This window comes from Nelumbo lutea, chromosome 1, assembly GCF_056320005.1.
Source record: "Nelumbo lutea isolate HS-2025 chromosome 1, American lotus-T2T, whole genome shotgun sequence".
Classification (NCBI taxonomy): domain Eukaryota; kingdom Viridiplantae; phylum Streptophyta; class Magnoliopsida; order Proteales; family Nelumbonaceae; genus Nelumbo; species Nelumbo lutea.
Window position 1 is genome coordinate 177283943 of NC_142684.1, and position 15681 is coordinate 177299623.

The window sequence follows — 15681 nt, forward strand, 5'->3', positions numbered from 1 at the left end:
CTAGGTTGGGCTTTTTTAACAAACCCCAAGCCCAGCCCGTAAAATAGTCAAGCTCGGGCTTTTAGGCCCGAAGTCAAGCCCGTGGGCTAAAATGCATGCTCAAGCCCATTCGGGGGTCGGGCGGCCCATCAAACTACCCAACCCATGAACAAGTCTAGTTCTAACAAGGCGAGACAGATAGAGAGAAGAGAGAAAAAGTAGAAAAAGACACGTGTCGCAAGTAAAAATGACTCTAGTCAATCTAACCCATATACTTAGATTAGATTAGATCAGGGCCCTGTTTGATTTTATTTTTAAAAAGTGTTTTTTTCAATTAGTACTTTTAAGACATTCCATCATTTTGCTTTAAAAATATACTTAGATTATATTATTATATTTGCTTTAAGAGTATTTAAAAGAACATTAGATTAGATAGATTTATAAATAGAATTGGAATCGGGATTTAGAGTCCGTTTGGTTTGCACTTGAAATGAGAATCGGCACCCATTGGAATTGGGATCAAAACGGTATATTCCCATGATCTATTTGGTTCAGACCGGAATCAGAATCAAATTTGAAATAAACTAGAATGGCCATTCCCTCAAACGGGAGAAATGTCATTCCAACAAGAATAAACATGGATTTCCAATTCCAGACCTCTATTCCTGCAAATCAAATGGGCCCTTATTTCATTTGATCTTATTTAATTAGATGAAGTAGTTTGTTGGGAAAATATATGATGCGAAAAAGATATGGTATGGGAAGAGCTTTGACCAATCAAAGCCCACCCATGAATTTTGATAAATAACACATAATTCGCTATCACCTTTATAATTCCAATTGATTGGTCAAATGCTTTTCAGATATCATATATTTTCCATATCATAGTCGAACCTGTTATCACGTTGAATACCTTGTTTTATCACAAATATTCTATTTTTTTTTTTCAAAATATGAAGTATTTGTTGCCATCAATACACTTTTTTTCCACAACACATATTTTAACTTGATAGAAGTTGGTTCTTTTATTTTGGGTGTGTAGTGACTTTAATCCCTCATAGACTAGAAAAAAAAAAAAACTCCATTAAAATTGTTATATAGTTTTATTCTTGATAGAATAAAAGAGGGCCTCTAGATCATTACAAACCCATGAGCGCCTATTGCTCTGCACCATGCAGTGTCATGTAGTATGCGCAATATCTCATACAACTCTTTCTCTTGAAGTACCAAAAAACGCCAAATTTGATGCCAACATCAATCCAATACATACATTTTTTTGATAGAAATGATTATGACATATAGTGCAACAAGACAATTTCTCAAAAGTTTGTATGGATAAATCTCAAACATTTTTAACAAAAAAAAACAATGATACCAAACAAAACCTTTGTAACCATCCCTGGTTCCCAGTTCATTATGGGTTGACTGTTCTAGAGATAGGGGAGAATTATAGAATTGGTCATTCAATGAAACAAATTGTCATTGGTCAGAGTTGCACATTAACAGGGAGATCAATGGATTTGGAAATTTAACATCATATCTCATTATCTCCAATGAAAATATTCAGATTATATGCGGATTTAACCCTATCTGATCCAATTAAAATCAAAGAAAGATTAAAAATTATTATTATTATAATAATATCATGAATGATATATCATAGATACCATGTATGATAAGCTAAATCTCATAGATACCATGTATTATTATTATATACCATGCATCATACCATGTATGATACATAGATATTATTATATACCATGTATGATAAGATAAATCTCATGTTCTAAATGTCTAAGTGCCGAAGAAAAAAAGAGTCAAGTGACAGGTACATGCATTATATGCACTCTAAATCCTCTTTTTTTTTTGAAAAGTACTAACAGTGGCGGATTGGGTTGGATTTGATTTGGGTTGAGCTTCAATCCAATCCACCTAATCTGCCAACCTATTAATGAACCAGTTTTATGGGTTGGGTTCAACCCACCCAAACCCATTAATCTTATATTTATGTACTTTAAAAAAAAAAAGAAAGAAACTAACTCTCACTTGACAAATAAGTTTGTCATAGTTTGGTGGTAATAGTACTTGTTATTTACACAAGTGGTGAAGGTTCAAATCATAGTAACATGCATGTTATTTTTACACAAGTGGCGAAGCCATTTGATTATGTTCGGGTTTCGGGCTTGACCGAACCACTTAGGTTCAAACCGGTCAGGCCTTGAACTATCCAATTGGATTTTCTTCAAGCTAATCACATTAAGACTGGCTGAACTGTTTGGATTCGGATCAGTCCGATCAAACCAGACCAGATTGGTTCAATCAATTGTGGATTGACTCGGACCGGCCCATATCAGGTTATGCAGTGGTTTGGGACCGAATCAGGTCAAGGGAAGTAAATCAGGCCGGTCCAAATTTGGGTCGGGTTGTACAAATACGGGTTGGGCATGTGATCCATATTGGTCAAAGCAAGCATGCCAAATCGTACTGGGCCTGGGTCGAACCCATCCATCTAAAACCACTTTGGAGTTGGATTGCCCCAGATTGGCCTGATCTAGATCAGGTTGGGTTCGGACCGGACTGGTCAACCCAAACAAACCAAACCAAGGTCATCGGGTCTGTTAATATTTAGACCAAATTGAACTGGTCCGTACTTGGGTCAAATTGATTTGGATTTATGTCGATTTTGGTGAAGTGTGTTAATTTGAGGGAAAACTAGTTTTAGTCAATAATTAATAAAAAATTAATGCATTAATTATAAATTATTTCATTCAAATGAAGAAAATTAAAAAAAAAAGGCTAAAGAATTATTGCTTGTATGTTTTAGTGGTTAACCAATGGCTATCCACAACCCAACCTGACCTAACCCATTTAAATTGACCCAATGGGTGATTAACCCATTTCCAACCTGCCAAGCAAATTGGTGGGTTGGGTGGGTTAGATACTAGGTGAGTTGGGTGGGTTCAATGGGTTGGGTGAGAAATTTCCACCCCTACTAAACACAACGAGGGATTACATCCCAAAAAACAACAAAACAAATAAGAAGGGAAGAGGGAAGAAAAGGACATCTAAAGTCTAAAAGAGTAGGGGAAGAGTGAGTTTTGCGAGCAAGCCACCTGTAGCCTGATTAGGCTCTCTAAAAACATGCTGGTAATGAAGACCTTTATCGAAAAGAACTCTCCTCCGCCAGCAGCTTGAGATAATGCTTTTCAACTCCCATGGAAATTTCACCTTGTGTTGAGGCAAGAGATGACAAGATCTGAATCGCCCTTAATGATAATAGGATACCCCCTATATTTCATTGCTTGAATATGGGCTTCCCACGTAGCCCAAGCTTCTGCTTGGTTGATGGTACAGGTGTCAAGTTTATAAGCCTTAATAGCTATCACACAACTAAGATGATCATGAACAATATTGGCAACCGAACATTTCCCATCAATGCTATGAGAAGCATCAAAATTTATTGTAATAGTACCAAATTTTGGAGTAATCCAACTTATTGGTTTCCAATGTTTATCAATTCAGTCAAGGTTTAAGACCTTATTCCCATCAAGATTCTCCATAAACATCCCAAGAGTCAGGTCCAAAATCATCGGAATGGGAGTTGTTAAGTTATTAAATTTTTAGAATTCCTATTTTAGAATAAATGTAAGTTTTTCCCTTACCAAAAGATTTTGGTTCTACTTTTTATTGTCTACCCTTGTCCACCAATCGCTTAAATTATCATTTTCATTTGGGCCCTTCAAGGGAGCATTAATGGTAAGCCAAATTTGCTTAGTATGGGAATAATTCTTAAAAATATGATCAATATCTTCCACATCTCCACTGTCCGAATCCTCTTCAGCACGCAATGATGACACCATCTTCTACCAGCCCAATGGTCTTAAATCACCTAGGGTACAAATTGAGAGGGTTAGGTCGCATTTAAGCTCAACCCAGGTCCAACCTAAAAATTTGCCTAGCTGATCAGACTCGGCCCAACCTGCATTGAAAATTAATGCGCTTGGGCTGGATTCAAGTTCATGTCTGATGAGTAGTTCAATCTATTTACAGTAAATTAAGCAAAAATGTGATCATGTATGTATGTACATGTGTGTGTGTGCTCAGAAAACCTAAGGCTCTATTTGGAATGAATGCAAAATCTTATATTTTGTATTATTTTTGATGCATTTGCACTGTACATATTTGTATTTGTACTCTTTCCAAACTGAACTTAAGGGTTAAGGTTGAGATTCTCAAACTTTTAGATCAATCTAAGAACCAAAAATCCAATCCCATCTCCGCCCAAGTGCACCCCACTCATTCAGTTGTGTGGCATTTAGTGGGTGAGAATACTGAAAAACATAATATCATAAGAGTTTCAACCAAACAAAACCCCCTGTGAATGAATTTTCAATTTTGATGATATATATATATATATATATATATGTTCCAGAGGAATTAATGCTGCCAAGCTCAATTCAAGCTCAATCCAAGAACCAAAAAGTAAAAACTCCCGAATTTTTGGACTAAAGATCAATCCAAGAACCAAAAATCCAATCCCATCTGATGTAAAATTGCAGACTGATTCGTTTCAGATTTGGGTTGGGCACGCCCAAATGCACCCCACTCATTCAGTTGTGTGGCATTTAGTGGGTGAAAAAATCTCCTGTTAATGAATTTTGATGAATATCACGTTAAAATAAATGATTCATTCGGGAACGTTTATTTTTCATAGGACCCATTAAAATTAAAAAATGAATGTAGATTTATTTCTTTTCCATGTAACCTACAAACTTTCCCACCCCCACCTCCTAGAAAAATGAACTAAGCCTGTATGGTATTGTTACATATGCACCAAATGCTATATTAAGGCCCTGTTCGCATTTTTGGGAAGTTATTTACCTAAGTAGATGCACTTGCCTGAGTAAGTATTTTCAAGAAAATATTTAACCAAGTAAGTGCATTTACCCATGTTTATTTATTTCTCAAGTAAATAAGACAATGGTCATTTTATCCATAAAAAGCCATCATTAAAAGGGACAATTTTGCCACATCCAAGTATTGGCAACTTTCCCCTTAGGTGGGAAAGTTACTTAGCATTAACAACCTAGAAGATGGGTATCACTCAGGTAAATGATACATAGGGAAAAGAAACTTTTCATGAACCTCACATAAATATGAAAAAAAAAAAAAGCAGGGGTATCTTGATTAATGGGAACTAAAATGTCATTGACCAACTTTTCCCCTCTCAAAATCCTGAAAAGAAAACAAAAACAAAAAACAAAAACTGACCCTAAATGGTATGCAACATGACAAGTATATGTACCACGTGCAATATCACATGTTTGTCACATGAAAGTGGAATATGTTTATGATATACCATGTGGCTTTTAGATACGTCTTAGATGCATTATTAGATAGTTAAAACATCATACATACATGCATGGTCTAATATCAACTAACAAGTAATCCCACGCAATGCATGGCTTTAAATAGAAATTTAGTTAGGTTTGGATCTGGGACTTTAAATCAGGTTGTTGAATTTGAAGAACTTCAACTACATCTTGAGGAGGCTTGGGTTGGGGTTTGGGTCCATTGAAAATTCATCAAAGTCCCAACCAACTAAAATCCAAGTTGCACCCTATTTGAGTTTTACCATCCCCTATTTGAGCTTTACCATCACTGTTAATGTTTAGGATTGATCCTAATATATATATAACCATGGAATTTTTTCTTAAAAACAATTAAAGGAAAGGTTTAGAGGGGGTTTTTGTTTCTTTAAAAAACTTTCTTGAGTTCTGTTTTTGTTTTGTTTAAAAAAAAAGAATACATGTTTTTCGGACTAATAAAATAGTGGTAAAAATTATTGATTTATGTTAGGTATGTATCAAGATGAAAACATTGTAATTACATTCAATGACTTTGTAAATTTTTTGACACATGTCCTTAATTCCTCAACCTATTTGAAAAAAATTAAAAACAACTTTTGAGAGTTGTCAAAATATTTATGAAGTGCTCATTGAATGTGCTTATAATAGTTGTCAGAATATTTATGAAGTGCTCATTGAATGTGATTATAATATTGTAACTAATAGATCCAAATTCTTTTTAAATCAGAAACTTGAAAACATATTAGTAGGTGTTTGGCATCAATTCCATTGCTTTAGAGATGTTTTTTGAGAAAATGGTGTTATATGCATAAGGGTCTTTTGCATTGTTTTCTCAGAAAATAGCTTCATTTTTCGTTTGGCATCGATGCTGCCCAAAAAACAACACTGGTTTTGTTTGTATTTGGAACCGTGGGCATTTATTCACTAAACATTTGTATTTGATTTGTTTGCAAAACCAAGAAAAGCAATAATAAATCCATTTATTAATACTTAACACTTAGGTGCCATTAGGCACCACATCAACAAAACGGTGAATACACCTACCCGTTAGGGAAAGCGTTAAAATGAAGCTTCCCCCAACGGTAGGTATGCACATAAATCAAGGCCTGCTTTTGCAAGTCTATGCATATAGATTGTACATAATGTGGAAATGCTTAAGTGATGCCTATGTAGCAGTGTTTATTCAATAAACGCCCACGAGTTCTAAACATATGCAAAAATACCAATACTGTACAACCATTTTCAGCATTGGTCTATATTATCCTACACTCAAGATGGTATTTCTTCCTACCACACTTTCCTGATTTCCAAGATGTGATTTAGAACAACATTTTTTCTAAAAAAATGATATCAAGTAAGAGAACTGTTTTCTGAAGCACCACTTTTTTCTGAGATGGCACCAATGTGAGGACATTTTCTGAGAAAACAGCATCGATACTGAACACCACCTCAAGTTCCGATTTTGAAAACAAAAGACATTCAAGAATTTGTTTTCTGTACAGAACATATTTGTTATCAAGTTCAAACCAACTGGTTTTGTTTGATCTTTTTGGAGCCGGCAAAAAGAAAAAGAATTCACATCAAAGACCACCCTATGACACGCTCCATCTGTAGCATTAACATTTGAGATTTGACAATCTAGATTAACATTAGATTTGACAATTGAGGGGAAAAATTCACATTCACAGAAACTACTCTTATTATGGACACAAGCGCATTTTAGCAAATACCCAACATATAAAAGCAAATTCTGCTGACCATCTTTTTTTTTTTTTTTTTTTGATAAGTGAATGCTGCTGACTTGAAGCACTTGAAATCCATTACACTTCCTAGTTTCTCAAATTATCATAGGAAAATAAAGGTAAAAGATAACAGCGAAAAAAGAGTAAAGGAATAAAAGAAAAATTACATGTTTCTACTCTTTGTTGACTGCCTTAAAGAATATACTTGTATCAGGGACCAGACCTTAATGAATCAGATTATTTAGGAAATAAACTTCCAATTTTGATTTCTATGGCTTCGGCTTTATAGTTTGAAATCTTCTGTGTACCCGCAAACTTTGTGCGACCTCCATCTTCACTTTCACTGAATTATATGCTTCTATCTCACTTCCTCTACAAGTCTTCCCAGCGATTTCTATTTTCATTGGGTTAACGCTATTTTTATCTAAGACTCTTTGCTAGAAGAGTACCATAGCTTCTTCTGACAAATCAATACCTTCTCCTTTTCTACACCATACTCGGTGTTTTCTTTCCTGCAATTCCACCTCATCCCCTTGGCAATGGTTGTCAAGGCATCCATAAAATAGCTGGACTCTCGAATTATTGCATAACCATTTGGACGCAGAATCCTATCCATCTCCAGGAGCACATACTTCATGTCACATCTGCCATAGTGGAAACCAATGTCATCAGAATTGGGAAATATAGACCTTGTTGAAGATGAGTTTGGCATCCAATCCTTGTTTCCAATGTATTTCTTATCAGAATGCATACAAATACCATGGTATAATAAATAAATAAGCATGCGGGTGAACAACCTTCAACAAATCAATAACCATAGATTGGCATCTATGGTTTAACAAGAAGGTCCCCATTCCACATTCCCACTACTGCTAGCAAACATAGATCTAGGGCCCATGAACCCATGTTCCAGAAAGAAACTACAAGAAGATTTAACAGAAAATTTTGAAAAAAGAAAGGGTCCTCTACCTGTGACTTTCTGCAGTAAAAAGCCCATCAAGGTGAAGGAGATCATATGTTCGAGGATATGTTGAGAATGCCTCACACCTGCCAATAGATGGCGAAGTTAACACTCTTTAGTGATGAAAGAATAATGCATTTTATTCATCAAAAAAAAAAGAACAATGCATTTAAAAATGTAACATATTCGAAGTGATGAAAGAATAACGCTTTTTTTGGTAAGAAAAGAATAATGCATTTAAAAAATGTAACACATTTCAGCTCATAACCGACAAGCATGTCACAGGAAATCTATGAAAAGTTAATATCAAGCTTCAGTATGGATCAAAAATATCAAGCTTCATTGAACTGTACTTGATGATCCAGTAACTGAAAAAACCAATTATATGCAATTGACTTACCAGTCATGGTATGTTCCAATTAATCCTCTATCATAGACCACTGGGAGTGTATTGGCAGCATAGGAAGAAACAACATTCATAACCCACAGGGGATCATCAATCAAGGCTGCAGCTAAGCCTCCAAATGCTGTATTCATATCCATAACATTTCTTATCTTATCACTCCCAATTGCAGGAAGTAGCTTCTTGTAGTGCTTGGCCCGCATCTTCCATTTGTCATCGTCGTGCTTGAATAAACCATCACTTCCGCCACGAATGCTTCCAATGCGTTCAGGGGCTACATGCAGCCGATTAGGCCATTTTGGGAGTGACTTCAACCCCAGCTTCTTAAGGTTTGAACTTGGAACAACAACGCAAGGGCGGAGAGGAGTGTACCATGCAGCATCAGGTTCAGTACCATCATCACACTTGAGAGGATAGACATCAGGGGTAGAAAGCTTACTATAGCAGTTATTATCTTTAGATTTCTGCCATACAGCTATGTCATCTTTTTTATTGTATAATTTGAAGCACATGGATGTCAGTAACTCTTGTAGTTTATCATAATCTGCTTTCTGCTCTTCCACAGTTGTGTTCCATCCTCGCCACCGGTTCTCATAGTTCACTGGTGGCCCAGACAGAACCCAGAAGCCACCAGGGCGGAGTACGCGGTGTATTTCTAGGAGGTATATTCCACCTAGAAGCAAGCCAATAACCATCAGTAGTGAAGCAACAAAATGGCAATATGGTGACAAGCACAAATCAGTTGGACAAAAACAAATTATTTTATCAAATTAACCTAATGAAGTTTACATAGCAGGAAAAAAAAAGTAATGTTCTATGATAACCAAAACACCAATAAGGCAAGGTGCCATCACCATACAAGGTGTTTAAACCCATTGGCAACCATCTATATTCACTCATATTTTTTGGAATACTAAAAAGGGGGCGACGGTTACTGTCCTCCAGTTGTGAAACCTCTAACCAGAGGAAGCTAGTAGGTGTGTACCACTTTCCTAAAAATCTACCCAGTTGGTAACTTCACCTTGAGTTTCCTCTAAAAAAGAAGATTCAAATGAACAAATAGGTCCGAAACAAAGATATTCTTATTTTTTCTGACAAGAAATAAGTGCAAAACAGCATCAAATGAAACAAATGTTAAAGCCTGATCATGTAATTAGATCTGAATTTAAGTTTTCATAAGAGTCAAATCAACTAAAATTTCTCAATAGTACTTTGAAGGATTTCAAGAAATGAAAGTACCGAATTCCGTCCATGGGATAAGGCATCTTGAGCAATGAGCCATATCAAATGAATTTGAAGGGAATGGAAGCCGCTGAGTAGAAATTATTCCCAAAATTGCCGGGATGCCACGTTCAAGTGCAAATTGAACTTGAGCTTCATGGTTATCTCTTGGCGCAAGAGAGACAGTGAGAACCCCACGGTCTAACAAATCACCTCCCCAGCTAGCAACCTGGAAAAGAAATAAATTGAACCTGTTAACTATAACCACACGAACCAAGACGTCTTCAAGAAGAAATTGGCCTACCTTTAGCAAAATATGACTATTTAGCACTTTGTCTATCTATATATGATGATAATCTAGTAAAACATGCTTGAATAAAACAGACGAGGGAGAATAGACAATGAGAGCATGCATAAAATTTTATCACTCGTCAACACCTCTAACATGGTGGAAATAAAATAACTTGCATAAAGAACTAAAAAGAATTTTTTTTAAATGATGCACTAGTTATCAAATTGCACATATTAGCTAGCAGCAAACAGGGGCAAATCAGATTCACACTCACTGTTACCCAAGGTCTTAAGTTTAGAAATTTTGGCCATCTTAAGACTCCATAATCCCACCCCCCCCCCCCCAATCTTAGGACTTAGGCTGAGAAAAGTACTTACCCCACACCCAGTATCAAGTGCAGTTCGGATGGTTCCGTCTTGCATCTCAGGAATCAACTCCTGCATCAAGTCAACATAAGCACCAACTCCTCTGGGGAACATTGTACCTCCACCAGGAAAAAGGAATTTCTCTCCTTGTTTCCTCAGCCAGTTTTGATTAGATTTTTGCTTGTTAATCCAATCATAGGGCACATTTCTGAAATGATATAAATGGTGCACTTAGCAAGATTTACTCAAGAGTAATCCAGAAGAGAAACTAAGGAACCAGCAGGATTCAACTACAGTTAGCTACAGTACCTATACCAGCATTCATCCCTGCTCTTTGGCCATCTGATTGGTGGCTTGTACCCATCTGGTGGAGAAACCAAGCATTCTTTCCTTTCAAACACTGGAGGGCAATGACGTTCCATAAAAGTAAGCCTTTGGAGACCATACTTCCTCCACCTCTGTAATAACAAAAGAAAATATATTATATATATATATGTTCCAACATAAGCAAATAGATATTTTGTATCTTGGGCCCTGATCAGCAAGAGCTATAGAACAATGAATTCAGAGGTCAAGAAATACCCTTGGGTCTGTGCATGGAGTATAGTCTTGATAGTCAATGCCACACTCAGGGAACAAGACTGGATCAACTTTAAGAGTAGTAGATATAACTTCTTTTGAAGATTTTACTGGTCTTGTGACATCCTTAGTGATATCCTTTGCAAGGAATCTGTTTTTCTCAGAGCAGAAAATACCACCAAGATAGAATGAAAGTCCACATAGTACAACCAACGTTAAAGTCATAGGAATCACCCTGGAACTTTTTTCAGGGTATGGTTTTCCATCTTTATCTTTGTTCTTCATGGTTTCCTCTGACAACCAAATACCTGCAGTGGACAAGAAGATAAACCCTAAGCCACATAATAGCAGGAACCTGACACCTGGAGAGCTGTCTTTGATGAAAGCCATATTCCATTACAAATTTATTAGTGCATACTTATACATAGGGATGAACATTGAACCACAATAGGTTGGTTGAAGATTCTTTAATACAGAGGGGGAAAAACCATGACAGTTTCAATAATGAATCCAACTATGATAACCAAAAAGCTGATCACCAATCACTCAGGTATAATCTCCAATTGGAAACCAATTTACTCGTATTCATTCAAATTCAGGAGAGCTTCTGATTGATTAAAAATTTTAAGGTATCATAGAAGCTGCCTTCAATAACAGAACAATCCAAATTTCTAATGGAGCAACTACAGCCTAAAGTATCCAACAATATAATAATTATATCAAAGCTTAAGAACTTCAACAAAAAAGTGATAGAAATTGTTCATTTAAATCTCAGATAAGTAGATTAAAAGAAGCTAGCCTTATCATAAAGGCCAAATTTTGCCTCAAATACATAACTCCATTCAGTACAAACATTCTTACAACGCAAATCTAACAATTCAGTCACATTTCTTCCCACCAAAGGTGCTACCATATGCAGGCAACAAATTTCTAAAAATAAATTAATCCTCATAACCTTAAATCAAGGGGAATAAGTAGAACAGAGTCCAGAAACAAGCTAAAAAAACGAAGCCCACCCAAATCCAAATTTCTAATGGAGAAACTACAGCCTAAAGTATCCAACAATATAATAATTATATCAAAGCTTAAGAACTTCAACAAAAAAGTGATAGAAAGTGTTCATTTAAATCTCAGATAAGTAGATTAAAAGAAGCTAGCCTTACCATAAAGGCCAAATTTTGCCTCAAATACATAACTCCATTCAGTACAAACATTCTTACAACGCAAATCTAACAATTCAGTCACGTTTCTTCCCACCAAAGGTGCTACCATATGCAGGCAACAAATTTCTAAAAATAAATTAATCCTCATAACCTTAAATCAAGGGGAATAAGTAGAACAGAGTCCAGAAACAAGCTAAAAAAACGAAGCCCACCCATCATTTAACATGTATGCACTTATTATGAATCAAGCTGACTGCAATAAAAACAGGAATGTAGAGTACACTGCCTTTATGGGATAATCCAAAGGTTGAACATTCACCACCTCTAAAACAACATAGAACCAGATCAGACATCGATCCATGAATACCCAGAGATAGAATCACAGGCAGAAAAGAAAAAGAAAAAGAATACTATAGAAAATCAGTAATCAAAGAAAAATATACGGGTCAATGCCGATATTCAAGGTTACAACGGCCCTTCCCACCAAGTCAAGAAGAAAAGAAAGAAAACGGTGATCTCACATAACAAAGCCAAAAGAAAAGAAAAAGCAAACAAATTAAAAAAAAAAAAAAAAAGGTATTGATGCATCACATGTATATGTAGATAATTTAATCATTTCTTCATACACAAGAAAGTTATCATTATTCGACTCCACTGATAAGTGATAACTAAAACCCTGTTACCCAATCACTTCTCTCTAAAATCTTAAAAAGAAAGAAAAAGTGTTTCTCATATTACTTTAAAAGGAAAAGGAAAAACAAAAAAAGCAAAGAAGAAAAGTCACACTATTTCGATCCAATTCCCACAATCAACGCATACAAATTATTATAAGATAATGATAGAAATTCTTCACTCTTTTTAAGGGATACAAGGAAGCTTTATGATCAAAATAATGCAAAATGATGATAGTAATGGAAAAAAAAAAAAAAAAACAGAAAAAACAGCATATATTTGAACAATAAGTGCGTGATCACTAAATTTAAGAGCAAAAATACTCAATGTCATAGCTAGAACAAGAGCAAGCCAAGGATCCAGTCGATTGTAGATATCACATTCCGCATTCCAAGAGAAACAACTAAAAGTTACTTTCTGTTGTAAACTCCCAAAAATTCTGAATCAAAACTCCCGATGATTTCTACAATGTACACTGAAAACAAAATAAAAAGGAAGGAGACCTGTTTTCAAATTAGAGTTCAACCCGGGATGAGATCTATGCAGCAAACGAAATTTGAAGCCAAGCCATCTCAGCATAACCCAATTTAGAGGAACCCATTACCAAAACCATCCTAGTTGAAGTAAGAAAATGCTAACCAGATAAATCAAAGTCAAACAATTGAGGTTCAGGCTCCACAACAGAGACCACCAAAACCAAAAACTTACTACAAAGCCGCAAAGCATAACAAAGAAGCGAGGGGAACGAACGTATGAAGATTACCTATCTGGTCTGGCGGTTCAGGACTCTCTTCTCTACTTTCCTTCTCGGGCTGGGCGAGCTATCTGTAATCGATCAAACAACCGATCTAGCTAATTCTCGAACAGCTTGAAGGAACCACCAGAGAGGCAGAGAGAGAGAGATAGAACAAAGAGGAGTGACCTCGAATAAAGAGAAGAAGCATTAACTCAGATTTCTCATCCTCCAAAAAAATCCTTAAATAACGCTACTTCATCGCCTCCTGCTTCGCTGTCGTTGCTTTTTTATCTCCTCCCTTCCCTTTTATTCTATTTTATATATTTTTATCTTAACCCCTCCAGCTCCATGGCTTCACCTCTCCGTCCCCGCTTTTTCTTTTCACCTGAATCACCTCTCTACTTCTCTGATTGGCCTGCGAATCCAAGACCAGAATGATTTCCATTTCCCCACTTGAGTTTACATATAGAGAGAGTCCAGTTCCTAATTTCTTATCTGAATCAAAAGATTACGACGCCTAATCGTAATGTAAATTTACGAAAATACCCTTTGCCGGGTTTCACTATGTCCGACCGGCGTTTGTTTGCACTTGGAAACCGATGACTGTTGTCGGTGGAATTTTGCAAACGCAAGCTTTTTATCCGGTAGCGTTGTGTGTTCCTTACGTCTTCGTCGGTAAATTCTACAGTTTTCGCGGTAAATAATCGGATCCGCTACGCGTTTCCCCAAAACGGCTCCTAGATTCAAGAGTTTTTATAAATGAGATTGCCATCCGAAGTGGAAATTAATTACATAAAAAAACCACCGACCGCCACAGTCGGCGACGAGACGACCCCTCCACAGTCTCGTCGCAAGACGACGTACTTGCAACTTGAGTCCCGAAAACAATAAAAAAAACGGCAAGAGAAGTCAAGAGGTATGACACTCATGATCCCGTATTAAGTTGTCCTACGATAGTTGACACCGTGAATCGCGCAAGAGATTTATGTGAGACAAACTAACTCGGTAGGTTGCTAAGTACCAAAGCAGCCTACTACTACTGGGTTTCGGTCAAGACTCAAGACTCAAGTGGTGCTGTAGTGGTATGGCCTGCATGACATTGTCATGTGGCGTGGCTGAAATTACTGCTTATACTTCAATTGGTTAAGTAAAAGAAAGTTTCAAGGCCACACGCTTTCTGACTTTCTGACTTTCTGATTTTCTGACTCTGTCTGTACTGATTTACGGATTTCGGGTTTCAACTCCTGTATATTCAATGATCAACTTTTGGCGTTTCACCTTCTACCAGTACCAGTAGCCCTGTAGCTGACGTGTCCGGGAATCATCATGCCACGTGCCCTCATCTGCTTCTACACGTGGAGCCGCGGGTTCCCTTTGATTCTTGGTCCATGACTGCATCTGCATGTGCATCTGTTTGTACTTTGTAGCAGTTACATTACACGGTGGCGAGTGGATATATCTGAAATCGACAAGCTGCCTGCGGGTATCCGTCTGATTTTAAAACAAACTGTGGGACCCACGGATAGAATGGATGGGCTGGGCCCCGCTTTAACCCCAACCACCGAGCTGACGAAAGTCGGTGAGTAAAGGATCTATTTGTAAAATTGTCGTCACACGTCACTTGGCCTTCTTTTGTATTTTGGAAATGTGGCAACAGTGGATGGATCACGTGAACGGTGAGCAGTTGAACCACACTGTAGAGGAATATCCATCGTTTGATCGGGATCTGATGGATTGGCCACTCCCACTCTATCAAAGACGCGAGATGATCGTGAGACCTGGAACTGGAAGGCTGGAACCACTCGATTATCATCTCTTTTAACGATATTACAATCAAAGCGATGTGGTGTTCCTGCTGGCGGACAGTTTGGGCGCCGGATTAAGTAAGGGGCTGTTTGGTAAGTTTTTTCTGGAAGATTTTTTGGTAGTTGTGATGGTTAAAAGATGCATTGAGCTTTTGTATAAAGATTTGAGTAGTTTTAAGTTAGTTTGGCTACTACATATCTTTTTGTGCGTTTTTTCGTGTCTAATTGCATGAGAATAAAGCGAGAAATATGGGAAAAACTTTATTTGGAGCTTTCTAAAATTAGCCTAAAATGAGTTTTTTTCGTCTTTTCGATGCATCAACTTTTGGCGATTAGATCTCTTACGAACCAAATGGAAAAGGACTATGGCACAGTCCGCCTGGCTTGTAAACAA

General features: G+C 36.8%; 1 protein-coding gene across 1 annotated transcript; it reads right to left on the reverse strand.

Annotated features, from left to right (window-relative positions):
• Positions 1-7086: 7086 nt before the first annotated feature.
• Positions 7087-14437, reverse strand: LOC148879432 (putative methyltransferase PMT21). The gene is made up of 8 exons (XM_088960964.1): positions 13510-14437; positions 10915-11219; positions 10642-10790; positions 10345-10540; positions 9694-9904; positions 8452-9127; positions 8060-8137; positions 7087-7734 (listed from the first exon to the last, which is right to left on the reverse strand). The coding sequence occupies exons 2-8, from the start codon at positions 11194-11196 to the stop codon at positions 7515-7517; spliced, it is 1812 nt and encodes a 603-aa protein (XP_088817090.1). The 5' UTR covers positions 11197-11219; positions 13510-14437; the 3' UTR covers positions 7087-7514.
• Positions 14438-15681: the final 1244 nt, after the last annotated feature.